Here is an 18,141-nt window from a genome sequence, read left to right as displayed (position 1 = left end):
AAAGTCTCCGTGTTTTTGCCTGTTTGCTCAAACACCTGCATCACAGTCTGTTCCTGCAAACAGGAAGTGTTGACTTTCATCATGGAAACTAGGAAACAGATGCTTGAAAATAACAGAATACATTATGAGTGGGATATTGAAGAGCATATTATAAAATTTCATTCTCCCCCATATTCCTCCCCCCAGCCCACATACTGTATTTGCACCTTTTCTTTTTATATACTTTTTGAGACCTGGACTATTTGATAACTGTTTTTGTATTTGTATTTACCCATATTTAAAGATGACAAAATGCTCATGCACTCACGGTGAATGGCTGGGCAGGGTTCTTGTCTCGTATCTCCCAGGACAGCAGAACGGATTTCTTCATGGCAGCTTTTACTCGGAAGTTGGTGGCAAAAACTAAAAAGGTACAAAAAAGGAAAACAAAACAAATAAAACACGGTTCCAGTCTCGCTTTAATCGCTCGAGTGAAACTAGAAGTAACGGCCTTACCTGTGTATCACTCTCTAGTTCCAGTCTCAAGCTAGCTACCTGCCCTGATCAACACACAGTCAGCGTGACTGACCCAAGACTCTTACCTTGCTTTGGGAAAAGGACGTTGGGTCTAAGACTACAGTGACAAGACAACGAAAAAGGATACTTAGGATGTTGGCACCAGACGTGTGTGTCTGTGTGTGTGTGTGTGTGTTTAAGTGGGACTTGTGTATGCAGTGAGGAAGCGTGCGTTGCATCCGGAGCAATGAAGATGGAGGTTGTTAGAAAAGTGAACCCTACCTTGGTCTAGCCGCTGCGTCCTAAACTGGACACTCGGGCTGAACGGCCCGGGGCCAACAGCTGTGAACGCGCACAACCTGACTTCGTACACAGTGTCGGCACTCAGGCCTTCCAACCAAACACTCGCCCCCGGGGCGAGCACCAGGACTTCCGAGGCGTTCCCCCGACTGTTGATATCCCTGTACAGAACCGAGTACTTTGTGATTTTCCCGTTTTGCTCAATCAGCGGCACTGCTTTCCACGCCAGCCGCAGGGAGGCGGCGGACACCTCCTCCGAGTTGATGCTTTCAGGGTACCCGCTCGGGGCGTCCTCCGGAGTTGTCAGCTCCTTGACGGCCTCCTCGCCGTAGCCCATCTTGTTGCGCGAGGAGAGCCTGAAGACGTAATTGGCTCCCTTGTGGACGTCCTGGGCGGTGTAGCGGTTCTCCTTGGTGGGGAACTCCACCACCGTGAAGGGGAGGACGTCGACGCGTCCGAAGGTGAGGCGGTACCCCAGGAGCAAGGTGGGCGGGTTGGGTGGCGGGTACCACTGGAGCTGAGCCGTGCCCGAAACGGTGGCGCTCACAGTCAGTATGGGTTTCTCGGGCACTACAGGGAGGGGAAGAAGAGGAAGAGAGAAGGCCTGATGAAAAGACCATTAGGGAATAATTGCAAAGTGCATTATTCGTAACCTCGAGCGAAAGCCTTTCAAATATGATTAATGCGACACAGAGCGACCGGCTTCTTCCTGGGCATATCAAGGTGTGATAGAGTGAGACGGGAAGCAATTCAACCATTTAATGGCTTCCAATGATCATTAGCGATGCTTTGGGCTGAGAGATCAGTGCTATGTGTGTGTGTGTTTTCGCTGACACACTTACGTGGTAGGGCGCTGCAGACGGTAACAGCTTTGCTGCGAGCGCCGTCGCCCTTGGCAGTGTAAGCTCCCACTGATACAGAGTACGCAGTGTCTGCCTTCAGGTCTCCGAGAAGCACCTTCTGCAGGAAAACAAAAAGCATTGTCAGCATTTAAACGGAAACTCTTTTGTGCGCCCTCAGGACATGGAGCAGGGCTTCTATTTTAAAACAACAACAACAACAACAACAACAACCACAACAACTGTCTGGCTTATTAACCTGATACAATTATGAGCCTGTGCCTGACAGATATTCAGCTCTTTTCTATGCCAACGAGGCTTTTCTCTGGCCTGGGAACTTATTTTCCCTTCTTAGATGCTGCTTTTGGAAAGCGTAGACTGGAAACCATCTCAACAAAACAACTGTCTCAAATTATTCCAACAGAGCTCAAAATCTGGTTCGTGAGCAGCACAAAATGTCCTTTAACCAAGCAGACACTCAAAACTCATTTAGACCGGCCTCCTTCTAAACGCTAAACACAACATTTTCTTCATTTCTTGGCCTGCGGAAAGCATAAATAATGGTATTTTGGCAATACCCGCGAGGGACTCACATCATCAGTTATCCATGTGTCTGTGTTTTTTCCGTTTATTAATACAATTCTTGAGAACAAACAATGCAGAAATGAAAAAAGGGACTTTCTTCTGGGATTAAAGCCCTCGGCCGGGTCATCGGAGGTTTTAAAACTGCAATCTCCTAAATATGACTCATCATCTCTCTGTGCTTTGTTGTTTTCACTTTTATATAATAGGCTTAAGCCTATTATTAGAAGGGTTTACTCACATATTCTGCTGAGTCACCATATTCCCACTGAATAGCAGCAATAAAGAAGAAGAGAAGAGAAAAAAAAGAGAATAACACCATTGTTAAGATTATCAAGTAGAATGCAACATCTTTTACTGCCATAGAAGTGTTAGCTGGAAATCAGCAGCAGTAATTGGCAATTATAAATAGATTTAGGTCCATTATTTATCCTGGACAGAGATCCATTAATGCTGAAAATTAAAAGAATCAAGACCGAAATACACTTTTCTTTGCTTTCTTGCCAATAATTAGATGGGAAAATGGTTAGCACTCACATGTCTGTGGGCTAAATACGAAGCAAACAGACGGTACAAATGGTTTCACCGAACAAAGGAGATATAACGTGTTAATTAGTGAGCTTTAGAGGTGCTGCTTCTTTCAAGTCATTAAATTAAGCTAAGCCCACTGCCTCCTGGCTATCCATCTTCTTATCTAACAAGAAGAAGGCAAGAAGGCAAGAAGGCAAATAAGCAGATTTCCCTTTGAAGCGATCCGAAGGAAGGTTTCTGATTTGTGTGGTCCAGAAAATAAAAGATGTATAGAGTTGAACCTACATGCTGGCTTTCTCATTTATAACATATATTCAGGTAAACAAATGAGTCTGGGGAGCTCATCATTTATTCATGGCTTTAATAAAACTGTTAACTTAATATGTCAAATTGCAAATTTGCAATGAATAATAATGTGTGATAAAAATATGGGAATTGTCAAAAAAAAAGTGTTTGTGTGGGTTTTACCTGCGAGTCCTCTATGAGGATGTCCTTGATGAACGGCTGACCCTGAGGTTCTCCGTAGTTCATCCTCACATAGTGGACTTGGTAGCCTCGGACTTGACCGTGCTGCCGTTCGGGCGCCGGTGCTCGCCATTTCACCCTAACGGACGAGGCGTTCACGGTCTCTGCCTCCACCCCCCGCGGAGGCCCACTTGGAACTAAAAATGCATTTTAGGATAGAGATCAAGGGTCACAGATGATGGGCACTCAAACCTCCTCTAGAGGCCTTCCACTTGTTCAAATCAAAAATATACTGGATTCATGGGCAGAAAAAAGGAGAAAATACCCAAAAGGTGTAAAATGCTTACAAAAAACTACAACCCTCCAAAAAGTCTAAAAACTGCTCTGATGTCTGGAGGAAAAAAAGGTAAAAATAGTAATAAAAAAAAAAGAGTGCTTGAGGAAAAACATGGAAGATAAGAAACAAATGTAGAGAAAGATAAGAATGGCAGATAGAAAAGGAGTTGTTGGGCAGATAAACAGTGGCAGGCAGTCAAAGAGAAAATGCTGTTATCAAGAAAAAACCTCTCTTGTGCTGCCAAAACCTACACTTCTCCTATATAGATTCGGAAAGAAAACGGGAATGCCTCCAAACTAAAAAAATTGAGACATAACGGGCATGAGTATCAACAAATATTGCTGAAATATTACAAATGACTCAAGAAACAGTAGAATGCATTTGAGCAAAGTTAGATTAGAGATATTTGAAGACTTGGAGAGGAGTTGGAAGGGCGCTAGAAGAAAAGCCACGGTGTGAAAAGGCCAAGGTACGGCTACAGCCACAGGGATCGGTTTTGGTGTTGTTAGTGGGGAAAGAAAAAGTGGGAAATCCCAACCACCCATTATTCCAAAAAACTGGGGTATTTTATAAGAAAAGGGAAAAGTGCGGAAAAAAACATCAGGGCAAGAAAAAGAGGATAAAAAGTCGCTGCTGGAGGAAAAGAAGAAGGGTTGCTGTTGACAAGAGAGAGCAATGGTGAGGGAGTAGCAGGAAAGGTGTCCATTGGAGGTTTCTGGCGGTTAGGAAACAACGGAGAAGTTTTTAAAAACAGAATGGTCAGACGGGTTCCTGAATGCATCATCCACTTGCCAAAAGGCCTCAGCTGGCCAGAGGAAGAAGCTCGCTGTTAGTCTAGTGCTCTGTTAGTGAGGGCGCCATTGTTAGAGGGGCCGACCGTCCAAAGTCAGGCAGGGCGGGGAGACTGTGGGGAGCATGGGGGGGGCTTGATCGGGAACATACCATCTTCCTCGGTGCGGATGAGCAGCTGTAAGCTCTCCGGCCCGTCCCCGGCTTCCGTCTGCGCCCGGACCGTTATGCCATACTCAGTCCATTTCTCCAGGTCTTCCAGGAGGTACGGAGAACTCTCCGGGAGAATTCCGTCAACACTTTTAGACATTTTGTGGCCCTCAGTCTTGGAGTACTGGATGGAGTATCCGGTGATGACGCCGTTCTGAAACTCCAGGGGGGGCGGAGCCCAACTTACTACGATGCTGGTAGAGCTGGTACTGGCACATGTGATGTCCTGCGGAGGCGCCGAAGGGACTGATCGGCCAGTATCGGGGTACCACAAAGGAGGGGGGGGGTGTGTGTGTGTGTGTGTGTGTGTGTTGTTTGGGTACATGTTATTCAGTCGTGTGTGTGAGGTTGTTATCGGTGGGTGGAGAAGTGAGGAGGTGAGGTTTGTCGTGAAGGAATGGCGGGATGAAATTGAGCAGACGAGAGACAGAGGACAAAAAAGACAAAGAAACATCAAATGAAAACAAAACACTGGAGAACAGAAAGCTTTTTACGAAAAAAGAAGATACAAAAAAAAGAATGACCCTCCGGCTAGAAAACACGGTGACTGAAGGAAGACACTGAGCGATGGGTGTCCGCTTCTGTTCGTTCGGAATGTTTGAGCGATGGAAACGAGTGGATGACTTAAAACAATAAAAAGAGATGCGACATAACGTTGACTAGAGCGTTGACACACAAACATACTTGCCCATAACTTACTTGTCCTCACAGCCTACCCAAGCCTCTGTGATCCATGTTGGAGTTCTCATCTCTATTTAGCTTCTCAGGCTGCTTACCTTCGTTTTCACGGATTCTCTGACAGACCTCAGATTGGTAGCCAACGGATCGAATGTCTCTACTTCGCTGTCAATCATCGATTGGACTTTGCTGAAATACCGCATTTGGGAATACGCTCTGGGATCTTATTCAATTCATGACGCATTTGTTGAAATATCAAATCTGAGGTCGGTCGAGGTCTGGATTCACAAGTGCCCTTTTTGTTGTGACAATGCAAAAAAAGAGTAACTGCCAAACGTCTTGTTTATAGCAGACAAATCTATGATGGTCAGATCTGGTGTTTCGTGTGTTTGTGGATCGTTTTTTGAGCCAGTTCTTATTTTTGCATCGTCAAAATTGAAACCACTCTCTCTCTCTCTCTCTTTCTCTCTCTCTCTCACACACACACACACAGTAGTATTCGTGGTGGGACCTACGCGTCTGCGGCGTGTCGATGGACACCTCGTTGGTGTACGCCCCGATCCCATGCTTGCTCTTGGCAGCCAGCTGGAAGGTGTAGGTGGAGAAAGGCTTCAGGTTCTTCAATAGGTAGGAGGTGGTGGGCTCAAAGCTCACTTTCTTCTGAAGGGAAATGAAGAGAAACGGAGAACAATGGAATACGCAGGCGGTGAGAAGAAAAGAAGAAGAAGAAAAGGGTTGTGTTAACCTTTTCCCCAGGGTGTTCAAACACAGCATCCCTTACAGAACTATTAATAGTAAGATCACTTAATCTTCTGTTTGCCAACCGTTCCATCTATTCCTGCAAAACATTCCTCTCTGCCACCAATCCCCCTCTTGTTTTACCTCCTCTGTGTCGTCGGCTCGTCGGTAGACCAGCTCATATCCCGTGATCTGGTTGTCGGGGCCACCCTGGGGCGGGGCAACCCAGGACAACAGGATACTGGTCTCGGACTTGGCCTCGCCCTTGAATTCCGAAGGTTGGGATGGAACTACGCAGGTTGGGGTGGAAAAACAGGATGAGTAAAACCCCGTTAAGAGAATTTCTTTGTTTGACTCTGTCTGTTCCCTACAAGCAGAGGCGGACATCCCTCGCTCACCTCCGGTTTTGGCTATGATCTGCAGGTCCTGGGACAGGGGCCCGTCTCCCACAGAGGTGAAGGCCAGCACTCGGATGTAATAAGTCTTGTTGGGGGTCAAGCCCTGGATGGTGATGAAGTTGGCGCTGCGCACCATCTGCTTCTCCCACTGCACGGCACACGTACGGACACCTGAGCATTAGACCCAATGACACAGGCCATCGGCCATCTGTGTAATAACAAACAGGTACCCACCTGGTTGACCGGCAGCGTGTTGTCTGAGGTGTAGTAGACTCTGTAGCCCACCACCTGTCCGTTAGATTCCTCTGGTTCATCCCAGTGGATGATTGCTGTCGTGGTGCTCAGCATGCGACCTCTGACCTGCAGGGCAGAAACAGGAGGAACTTAAGCGGAGCTGCTTGGGGGATAAAATGTCCTGGAGCAACTCGGGTTAGGATTCTGGGTGTTTGTTCATATCCCACTGTTATGTCAGTCAGAATAACCGAGCGAATCAGAAAGAAGCATTTTGTGAAGTTGCTTTGTCCTGACCTGGCGAGGAGGCGAGGACGGGGCCTGCTCGGCCGTGCGGGTCTCCACCATCTCGCTGGAGGGGCCCTGGCCAATGGTATTGACCGCCGCCACCCGGAAGTCGTAGTAGGAGTATGGGCTGAGGCCGCCCACGCTGTAGCGCGTTGTGGCGATGCCATCGATCTCCTTGTAGGGCTCCTCTGACCCTTTGGCTCGGTGCTGGAGGAAAGGAGGGGAAGAGACATGAGAGACATGTTTTCAGCACGATCACTAAAAACACTCATGTACTTATTCAAAATGGTCAATTTCAGGCCATTTTATATATTTTCCACATGTTTATAGAAATGGAAGATTGATCTGGTAACAGGACTGAAAGTAGCATGACTGAGATGTTTAGCATAGTAAAATACATGTAATGTAGCCACATGACATCAGCGTTAATTGCATGAGAACTCTGAACATCTTTAAGTGGTTTATCAAAACAACTACATCATTACATCTCAGAAATAATTCAGGAAACGACTGTAAGTTTAGACATTCTTGGTCATACTTACAATGGAATCAAATTATTCGGGAAGGGAATGTCTTTGGGCAACAGGACAGTTGCGATAATCTGGGAACGCGACTGAAATGTGTATTTCAACTCACATATTATATATTTCTGATGTCTTTGTCTATATTTTCACACAATAATAATAATTTAAAAAAATGTCAGTGTTCTTGTTTTTATTTGGGATATCTTTATTACTATCAGGGGAGACAATGAACTTCTTTTATTTTAAAAGCTCTGCTTTCCGATTCAGGCTGTTAATGATCGTATACAAATGAGGCACAATGTGTCGCCCGTTACACACCTGGATGATATAGTAGGAGACAGGCTCAGGGTTGCCAGAGTCCCAGGTGAGTGTGATGCTGGTTGCAGTTCTCTCCGTCACCACGGGGTTACCGGGGGCCTTCGGCAGAGCTGAGAGACAGAGAGAAATCATAAAGAAATCCTCTGAGAGACTCAGATTTGCACCATCACGCTCAAATTCAACTTCTGCTGGGTAAAACTTTTAAAAAACAAGACCAGCTCAATATCCCCAACTAAACAATGAACATAAATCTCCAGAAACAATAACAAGAATTGGAAAAGGAATCGGACTGAACAAAAAACAGTCAGTTCAACCATTTGTTAAACCAAATGAAACATCCTGTATATTAGACTTTTGAATACAGACTCAGTGATCATAAATAGTTTTGACAGATAAAAAAGTATTTGCCCAACGTGAAAAGAAATTGTAAACCCCCTCAAATCTTTTCTTTCCTCTTGATTCTGAAGATCTCCCGGAAATCTCAACCAAGTCAATGTATTCAAAACACTGCATAACGCCACCTTGTTATGTATTCATAACACCTATAGACTTAAAATATATTTTGTGATGTCTTCCTCCGTGTGCTACACACCAAGCACTCATTCAGAGCGAGAGAAGACGAAGGCCATGCTGGGGTTTTATCCTCTTAAAAAAAGAAAAAAGCACTGCTCTTATAAAAGATGAATAAATAAATAAAACCAAAGTCTCACTGGAGGCAAGGCCAAACCATCACATCCTCTTTGGCTCACATCCCGCCCTGTCCTCCCCATAAGCCTCATCACAATGATAACAAACATCCCACCTTTCACGGTAATCTGCGCCACCGCCTCGATCACGCCGAGCGTCGACATGGCGACGCAGGTGTAATTGTTGGACTGGCGCACGTCGGTCAGCTCCAGGACATTGCGGCCGATGGGCATGTCGTCCTCGGGCGTCAGGTCCTCCGCCCCCAGCATCCACTTCACGTACGGCATCGGGGAACCCACGGCGACGCAGGTGATGTTGACGTTGCCCCCCGGCATGATCTCGCTGTCGGCTGGGGGGATGGAGAAGCGAGGGGGGACGCGGCGCACTGGACCGGACAATGATGAGAAATTGGGGGGAGGGGGGGGGGCAGGAAGAGAGGGACGTTTCGAAATGCATCACCGTGTTGCTGAGGCAAGCTGCCGAACAGTGTTTAACAATCATACCCATACACCGAGGGATGAGTTATTTTGCTCATTTGGTTTTCCTTCATGTGCTATAAACATGAAGTTTTATGGCATTCAAAAGCATTCAGAGCGTCTGAAACATCAGCGCTATGGCGCATGTGATATCCAAATGTTTTATTCAGCATTTTGAGGTGTGCTCCATTCAATATTTTATGAACTGAGAGACAAAAGATACTCACAAAAAAAATTCACTGCAAACACACATGCACTCACGAGGGGGGGTTAACAGACAAAAAAGAGGAACACAGGGTACAGAGGGGCAAATACAAGATATATAATAAAAAACAGCCGACACACACAAACACAAACGGCAGTTTAACGGAAGACAAGGAAATACTCGGGAGACTCAACGAGAGCCACACAGTCCTTACTGTACCAACCTTCTCGCAGCTCTGCAGAGGGGAGGGAGGACAGCGGAAGGAGGAGGAGGAGGAGGAGGAGGAGAAGGAGGAGGAGGAGAGAAAGAGAAAAAGGAAGACAGAAATGTGAGCAGAGCAAAGAGAGGAAAATAAACCCACTAAAAACACAGCGAGTCCAAAGACGGCCAGCGGAGCCTCTGCTGTTTAGGGCGGCCGCCTGTCAAACCCTCACTGAGCAGCACTGCAAGATTTCACCGGCCCTGCGAGCGCCGTTAGGTGCACATCACTGCCTCTGCGCTGCTCGTGCACGTGCGTGTGTGTGTGTATTTATGTGTGTGTGTGTGTGTGTTTGTTTCCTAAATCCCTGGGAGAAATGTTGCGAGCATGCTACACTGCTTAAAGCCTTTATTTTCTTGATTTATTTTTCCAGGGGCTGGGCAGAAAACAGAGCAAAAGGCCAACGGGAATCAAAATGTCTCCCTGCGAGTCGAAAAATGGGTGGGAATGCGTGTGCATGTGCGTGTGCATGTGTGTGTGTTGAAGGAGACGGTGCCCGAGGAGGTGAGATGTCTGTCAGATTTCGGGGGAGAAACATCAAGTTTTAACCAGACGATGATTTGTTGTTTTTTGTTTCTTTTGGCTCCAAAGGTCTAAAAGCTAAGAAAGGACGGCACAAAGATTAATCGGCGAAGTGAAAAATCTTCCTCCCGCCCTGATGTGAAGGAGCTCCCTTCTTACGGCTCCGCAGCTCGGCATTAGCAAACACGGAAAGGTTTTAACGACACCATAATCACATTAACATGACGAACGCACATTCCCAGCAGAGGACGTTATGTCAATAAATATCTTCAAGGAATAAATAAATAATAGAAATAAAATCAATCTGCACATCAATGCGAACCTAAAATCCAAGTGCTCTTATCGGACTAACAGGTTCATTTTGAATCCCTGTCTTACCTCTGACATAGAGGTTAGCTGGAGTGGAGTAGCGTGTCCCATCGCTGTTGGTGGCGACACACTCATACTTCCCCTGGTCTGACTCCTCGCTCATCTCTATCTGGAGGGCACCTGGATGGATGGAAGGAGGGAGAGGTAGAGGAGGAGAGAGAGAGAGAGTCGCACAAAAGGATAGTGAGGAAGAAAGATCAATTACACAAAGGTGGAGGATATCAGATAAGTGGGTATCGATAAATACATCGACATAGAAATGGTAAGAACTGCACAAAGTGTAAATGAATCAGAGGGAGATCTTTTCAGTGAAAACAAGCTGAACAAAGGCCAAAAAAAACTGGAAGACCAAATCTATTGGGAGACATTACCACGTTTCTACCACTGTCGGCAAGAATCTGCCCAAAAAAGGGGCCAGCTTCCTGGGAAGGAAACAAAATGTAGAAAAAAAGAAAGAAAAAAGCCTAGAAAACCCCCCCCGGAGAATGTTGTCTTCATGCGAGGCAGAAACAAATCAACCAGGCAACCCAAAACGTCCAGTCACCAATGCGTTTGGACTTTGTAAGTTTTAAAATCCGTTGCTGAAAATTAAGATGCAGTTATATTAGGGAGCAAATCACGTTTCAGTTGTCAAGGATCTACTGTGACAAAGATATCGCCATGGCGACATGATATCCCCCCCCAACCCTTACGGATCCACCAGTGGGATCAGGAGTGTGATGTCATTTAAAAAACACACCCAATAAGGAGGTATACAGACATTAAACAACCTCAATAAAAGGCCACAGATTTTTTTTTTAAAAGGACAAAAAAAATATTGGAACGACATACGCAAAGCCTTTGGAAGGGGCCGACGCTTTCTCTCTCCCTGAAAATAGAAAAACTGTCAAAAAAGTCAACCATAGGTTTATTTTAATTTGGTTTAAGATGGTGTGGTAAGGCAAAAAAGCGCCCAGTTAAAACTTTATCAAAAAAGTGGTTGTTTGGGGCTTTTTATCCGTAATGAGAGAGAAAAGAGAAAGTTATGGGTACAAAATCATGAAGAAATGTGTGTGTGTGTGTTTGTGTGTTTACGTCTGCGTGAGCAGACTAATGTCTGCACGTGTGTCTGAGGCTTCGCCATCTGGATCTTTCAGGTTGAGCGAATTAACAGCTGGGAGGGAAAACAGAACTGGGACGTTTGATTGGGCGAATATAGGCAAGGTAGAAAGGAGAGGCCCAGGCCGAGCTTAGGTTAAGACCCTCCCGGGGGAAAAAAAGAAAGAAAAAGAATATATATATATGTATATATATATGCAAATATATATATTTCTTTTAGGTAACAGTGATCGTTCGCTTTGCGACCAAGAAATAATTCAATATTCTGACCAAAGTCATGCTTTAGACTGGACACAAAGAAGATGTCAAAAAGGCTAAATGATGTTAAACTGGATAAAAAAGAGAGAGAGAGCACACAACATGGTGAGGAAGGAAGCGATGGGTGTCTCGTGTTGTTGAGCGAACGTTGAGGCTGAGATGGACAAATGAATGGATGAAAGAGAGGATGAGGGGTGGGAAGAGGGGAGGTGATGAAAAAAGGTCATAGCATAATGAATTGCTTGCTCAATTCCAATGGCCCCCTGTTCTTGCACCTACTGCAGATCTGATCTGAAGCAGCTGGATGAGCATCGCCAATATAGGAGGAAGTCTTTTGGACTAAACTTGAACGGGTTAATCCACCCGCAGCTGCTTTGTTTTCAGATCCGCGAGACAAGTAGGAAACCAGGGGAAACCAGGGGGTTGGAAAGGAATCAGCCCACTGTGTCATGTTGGTCCTCCCGGCAGTCTTACCTCGTATGGGCGTGCCACCTGAGTGGGCAATGAATGCACGAGATTAAAGAAGGAGAAGAAGAAGAAAGTGTTAGTACCAACAAAGGGAGGGAGTCGGGGGGGGGGGGGGGCAAGGGAGGGAGGGGACTGGGATGGGGAGGTAACTTGGAGTGGAGTAGACTCAAATTAGAGAGGGAGACTCAAAATATAGATCCTTAAGAGTGAGTGAGAGGAAGAAGGGAGAGAGAGAGAGAGAGAAGCATAAAAGAGAGACAGAATAAATAAAGACAGAATAAGAGGAGAGAAAGAGAGAGAGAGGGAGAGAAACTAGAGTGACAGAGCTATAAGGAGATGGGTTATTGATTGGACTTCATTGCAGCAGGGGCAGATGTGGCTGTAGGAGTGTGTGTGTGTGTGTGTGTGTGTGTGTGTGAGGAGGGGGGGTCTACACTGCACTCATCTATGGGTCTCTAAGAGGTGCACTTCACTTCCCTGAGACTTAACCTGAGAACCAGTGTTGCGGTGTGTAAATAGATTTAAATGTCGAAGTGGAAAAGTCCACCCTTACTTACTTACTTACTTAAAAAAACTAAAAACATGTCACTGTCCCGAAACGTCGTCCATCGATTTGTATTATCTTCCAGCTCCAAACCAAGTCTGACAGCGGGGACATTTACAACCATCAACACAGTTAAATACAACCACCCATCAGCGGTAGATGTCACGGGGATGTCTCAGAATCAAAAGAGCAAAGATGTGTTTGTCGACTCTATATCTTAAACCGACGGATATTCAGTGTAAAAAAACAAACAAGAAGAAGAAGAGAGGCAGGCGCGGTTTTCGGGCGGACCAGGATGCAATGCGGCCACTAACGGTGGAGATCCGCCATGCGGCCAACGAGCAGAAAAAAGACGCGGACGAAACCCCAAACCGGTCCGAGATTGCCAAGCGTTCTCATTTTTACAGCTGGACAGGGAACTAAAATGGGCTTTTTGGGAAGATTTGTGGTGACAAATAAGCAATGACAGAACATCGATATATATTTTAAATCAGAACTGCCTCATTCGACGGTTGGATCTGAGCCTGCTCGTCATTTGCATGACGCTGAGAGTCCAGTCGTGATTTCGCACATTTTGATTGTGTGGTATCCATCACGCCTCCCTAGCTCTCCACAGCAAATCACCGGGATCCGTCCACTTCACCAACATCAAAAAGACGTCTTCCAATAGCTTGTTTTGTACTTGGGGTGGGGGGGGGGGGCGTTCGCTCGCGGGTCACAATGGAACAAAAGGTCAAAGACAAAAGCAGCAGGTCCTCACATGAGAGGAGATGTAGCCACGTCTGAGCGAGCTCCACTTGTCTGTCTCTTTCACGGTGATAATAACGTTTAGCTACACTGCGCGGCCAACATCTGGGAGTCGGGCGACCCGGCATCGAGCCGCCTAGGGATGAGGAGGAGGGGTGGGGGGGGGGGGGGGGGCTCCACCAAAGGCCTCACGCCTAACAGACGTCTGGCTTATCGACTGGTGACTCTATGCAGCGGGGGGCAGTGAGGAGAGTAAGTGGGTGAGTGGATGGCAGAGTGAGTGAGCGAGTGAGAGAGTGAGGGGTGGGGGAGGAGGGGGAGGGAGTGTGGGGGGGTGGGGGGGGGGAGAGTATTCGAATAAGTGGAAAAGTAAATAGGTGAGTGTGAGGAGAGAGTTATTCTTGTTATAATTGTTTTGGGTGTGGAGAGGCTGCAGGTGCACAGGTGAGGGTGAGACCAGCTACTTCTAAGGTGCATATGTATGCAGATCTATATATGTATGGATATATGAAATATATAGACGTATATTTGAAGATATGTGTCTTTTTAATTTGAATCCAAATGATGTATGGGTGCCTGCAGACTTCTCTCTGTGTGTGTGAGAATCTGTGCTTCGTATTATCTTGGTGTGTGACTGTTAGTAAAATGCATGCCATGCATTTTAATAACACCTCAACATTGTAAAAGGTGAGCAGCAGCAGCAGCAGGAGGAGGAACAGTAGCAGCATTTAGTCAACAGTATACAGAAGAGTGGACAGTGAGGGTGTGGGCCTCGGAACAGAAGCACTTACCAAAGGACTCTGTGGTTAAAAAGATACAAAGAGAAAAGAAACAGCATAGACATGGCATTACAATCGGACCATTGGTTACACAGAGGAGTAGAAATACCTTTAAAAAGCAACTCCCAAAATAAAATAAAAAAGCATGGCTATTGATTATCTAAACAGAACTTTGTGCTTGAAATAATCCGGGTTTCCCCCCGTAATCTACATGTAGAATACGCAAAGCTAACATACCAAACATTTAACATTTAAAGCACCAACAATTGTGTAAATCCTAAAATTAAATATATAGATATATTTTTTTCATCGTGAAATAAATGTAAAAAAAGGGAGTCTGAGCAGGGCGTTGAGGGTTAAAAGCCAGAGAATAAAAAAAGAAAAGAAAATTGGGGACAGAAGCAAAGAGGTTGTTATCCATAAGGAAGCCAGAGAGTTGGGTGTCCAATCACAGGAGAGGGATTTTGGGGTCCAGAGTTGGTCCCCTAAGAGCAGGAAGAGGACTGAGCAAGGAAGAGGATTCTGCGAAGACGAGTCGGGGTTTCACACACTACTGTGGCTGTCGAGAAGTTGATTGAGAAATAATTTGTTCTCTGTGTATTTTTTCGTTGACATTTAACACATCTACATCAATCTATTTCCTCTGACATCATGGATGCGACGTCCTCGAGTGAATTTCACACCCACGTGAGACGCACTATCCATGAAATGAGGAACAATAGAAGGTTATTAGTTTGTTTTTAGTCACAGCAGTGAGCCAGAGGACATTCCCTCTGTGCACGGCACCATCACCATGGGTTCAACTGGCCAATTCTCCCAGTAGAGAAACAACTTTTAGAGAAACAACTTTTACGACTGGAGATAATGTCTTTGAACATCTTTTTATTTTTTCAAGTGAGAAATTAAACCCTTTTTTTTCTTTTGGTGATGGCGATTTGCACGGGAAGACCTCAGAGAGTTTGGGAAACATCGGAAAGTTCACCGTTTGAGGAAATGAAGAAGTTAAGAAAAAGTTGGCAACCAAACACACACACAGTCAAGTCACACCACAGCGGCAGAGGAAACACAGCCAGAAACCCACGGCAGGAAGAGCGCGGAACAGCAATAAGAAAAGGGGTGAACGAGGGCAAGAATAACACACCATTTGTGGTAAAAAAGAAAGAAAAAAGGGGTTGGGGGGTTAGGGGTCTGGGGAGAAAGAAGGATTGGATATTGAAACAGGGATAAAAGCAAAGTGGGAGGGGGAAAAAATATTTAAAAATCCCTAACAAAGAAATAAAAAGCGTAGGATTGAGGCAAAAGAAAATGCAGGGGTCGAAAGTGTTTGTTACCTGAGCGGAGCTGCTTGATTCGCCCGTTGTTATTGGACGTGTCGACCGGCAGGAAATCCTTGAACCAGGTAATTTCTGGGTCAGGGTTGCCGCTGGCAGCGCAGAGCATGGTGGCGGTCCGGGAGCGCTCCACCACTTTCAGCTGGGGGCCCATGTCTATGGTGGGGAACCCCGAGGGCAGCTGGTCCTCTACAGAGAGATCAAGTGCACCAGTCAAACAGAGGGAACATGTTATCAAACGGCTTCAAATGACACAATATATAAAGGCGTGTGATGTCACAGTGTGCGTTGATGCTGGAACCCTCAACGCTCTCGCTCCGTCAGTGGGTTTTCAGTCAACTATGCACAGGGGACGCTTGATGTTACCACGTTGGAAGCTGCAGTTTGTCAAGATAATTCAATCAGATATGAATTTTTTTTTTAAAGACATGACTCTGGACAAGTACAGACGTATCAGCATTGATGACGTATCTTAAGTAATGGGTAATGGGGACAAGATATTTTTGTTTTTGTTTTGTTGATTGTTTTATGTATATGTAGGTATGTGTATTTATGTGTGTGTATATATGTTTATATGGGTGTGTGAATTTGTATGCATGTGTATATGTATATATATATATAGGTATATGTATATGGTTCTCTAAAATAAGTATTTTCATGAAAACATAGGTTAGGGCACTTATAAGCTTGATAGCTTCAGCCTTGACCCTTTCGGTCAGCCACTTTCTTCTTTTGTTGAAATTTTGATTTTTGTATATTATTGCTGATCGAAATAAACTAAACTAAACTAAACTAAATAAATATGGTGTTATGCTAAGCTAAGCTAAGGGAATCAAAACATATTGAACAGATAGATACGAGGGTGCTATCCCGAGCGAGAAAGCGAATCAACACGTGTCCCACAGCGTTCATGTTTATTCAAGTCGTGCACCTGAAGCAGATGCTCGACGGTCAAAATGGGCCGCTTTGGTGCACGCGTCGGCCCTGAACTGACACCGAGCAGGTTGAGTCTCTAGTCCATGCGTGACGAGATCTTTAAAGGGAGTCGTGCGTAAGACTCTGGTTTATACTTCAATTTGTAGTCACAATCGGTTTGGAATCGGCTGTGCGCCCGGAGGCCGGGCCGGGGTCAAACAGAATAAGTGGCATTTCACTCCACTTGACAAACTGCCTCACCGAAAGCTTGAGGCAATCGTTCCTCAAATAAGAATCGATTGAGAAATCAAACGCGCGGCTCCGCTGGGAACAGCAGAGTTTTGTCCCGCTCAGTCTAATGCACACAACCTTCTCGGGGAAGCTCAGCCCCGTGGCATGAATCAAACAGGCGAGTCAAATAAAGACTCCGCTGGGACTCCTGCACACCTTTTCTTTTTTTTTACTCAGGGGGGTAAATCAAATGTGATCGTGGATGCCGCTGACATCCGAGGCAATTCGATCAAGTACGAGGAGTCGCTCCGCTGTGATGAAGGGAAATTAAAGGCAGTGGGCTAACTCCATTCAGCTGACGTGGGAGATTCGGGGGAAGTGGGTGGGGGGGACAATTCTACGAGGAGGCAGGTGGATCAAAGACGTCTGAATTGAGAGCGCACTGTCTTCGCTCTGTGAATGAAAGGGGTTCGGAGTGAATGAGCTTTAAAAAAAAAAACAACAACTCTGTACTTTGTTCAAGGCCTCACTTGCGAGCAGAGACTGTCAGAGTCATGAGTCATCCATAATAAAGTGGAAGAAGACAGTCATGGTTAATGTGGAGCGATCAGCTCGGAATCACTGCAAGTGGTTGTATTTGATGTAGAAGGCAGTCAATTGTGATTTTTTTCTTCTTTTTCATACCCAGAATCCCCCGTGACTCCATCCTTCTCAACCACACAGAGCCTCGTTAATGGGAAATCCTAGAGCGGCTCCTCGCCAAGGAGATGTTAATTCTGGTGCCAGCCCATCCAACCATAGTCGACAGGTCGTTAGACAACAGGCTTTGGGAGAGCATGCGCGCATGTGTGTGTGTGTGTGTGTGTGTGTGTGTGTGTGTGTGTGCGTGCGTGTGAGTGTGTGTGTGGTCTTTTAACAGCTCTGGTTTCAATCAATCGCAACGCGCCGACAAATGGAAACACGGACATAATAAACCAGGAGGACAAGATCAGAAAGGGTTTGTGTGTGTCAGTGTGTGTGTGTGTGTGTGTGTGTGTGTGTCTCATGGTGTTCTGTTCTGGGTGAAAGGGCGGAGAAAGGGCAAAATTGCAAAAATAAAAAATGCACACGAAGAAAGAGTGACAGGAAGCAAAATAGAACAAGAACAAGGGAGAGAGGGAGAAAGAGAGAGAGGGAGATAGGGAGAGAGAGGGAAAGAGAGCACAGGGGACCTATACGGCAGAGCAATCACGATTCTCTCCGCTTTCATTATGCAAGCGCTTACTTCAAAGACAGCAACTCGTAGGCAACAATAAAGCATTCTAATTCATCTACCTGGTCGTGGGACGCGAGCGCTGAGGACGGGATGCTACTCCCTGAGATCATGCGTCTGTCTTTTCCCCTTCTCTCGCAACCGCCACACCCCGTGCACACAGAGAGGGAGAGGCTCGGGTGATGTAATAAATCCCCGAAAACCCCCCAGAAATGCTCACACACATCCTGCCCTGGGAAAAATATCTTTTCCGTTTAGAAAAGCTGACAAAGTGTGA

The 18,141-nt window shown here is 45.8% G+C and overlaps 1 protein-coding gene across 34 annotated transcripts in view; it reads right to left on the bottom strand.

Moving 5' to 3' along the window:
• ptprdb (protein tyrosine phosphatase receptor type Db) overlaps positions 1 to 18,141 on the bottom strand; it is a 165,030-nt gene that overhangs the window by 29,930 nt on the left and 116,959 nt on the right. For 9 of the 34 annotated variants that reach the window (XM_056409327.1, XM_056409328.1, XM_056409329.1 and 6 more), the window contains 17 exons: positions 15,467 to 15,655; positions 12,072 to 12,089; positions 10,251 to 10,361; positions 9,315 to 9,326; positions 8,526 to 8,795; positions 7,724 to 7,833; positions 6,891 to 7,088; positions 6,597 to 6,722; positions 6,363 to 6,510; positions 6,109 to 6,254; positions 5,742 to 5,886; positions 4,492 to 4,794; positions 3,216 to 3,409; positions 2,458 to 2,484; positions 1,638 to 1,755; positions 778 to 1,365; positions 308 to 402 (listed from right to left, as the gene is read on the bottom strand). In XM_056409327.1, the coding sequence (XP_056265302.1) occupies positions 308 to 402; positions 778 to 1,365; positions 1,638 to 1,755; positions 2,458 to 2,484; positions 3,216 to 3,409; positions 4,492 to 4,794; positions 5,742 to 5,886; positions 6,109 to 6,254; positions 6,363 to 6,510; positions 6,597 to 6,722; positions 6,891 to 7,088; positions 7,724 to 7,833; positions 8,526 to 8,795; positions 9,315 to 9,326; positions 10,251 to 10,361; positions 12,072 to 12,089; positions 15,467 to 15,655 (2,798 nt within the window). The remainder of the gene's footprint in view (positions 1 to 307; positions 403 to 777; positions 1,366 to 1,637; positions 1,756 to 2,457; positions 2,485 to 3,215; positions 3,410 to 4,491; positions 4,795 to 5,741; positions 5,887 to 6,108; positions 6,255 to 6,362; positions 6,511 to 6,596; positions 6,723 to 6,890; positions 7,089 to 7,723; positions 7,834 to 8,525; positions 8,796 to 9,314; positions 9,327 to 10,250; positions 10,362 to 12,071; positions 12,090 to 15,466; positions 15,656 to 18,141) is intronic. The other 25 variants (XM_056409349.1, XM_056409352.1, XM_056409350.1 and 22 more) reach the window with 14 other exon arrangements.

The sequence above is a fragment of the Pseudoliparis swirei genome, chromosome 24 (assembly GCF_029220125.1).
Source record: "Pseudoliparis swirei isolate HS2019 ecotype Mariana Trench chromosome 24, NWPU_hadal_v1, whole genome shotgun sequence".
Taxonomy (NCBI): domain Eukaryota; kingdom Metazoa; phylum Chordata; class Actinopteri; order Perciformes; family Liparidae; genus Pseudoliparis; species Pseudoliparis swirei.
This window is presented reverse-complemented; position numbering and strand designations above follow the sequence as displayed.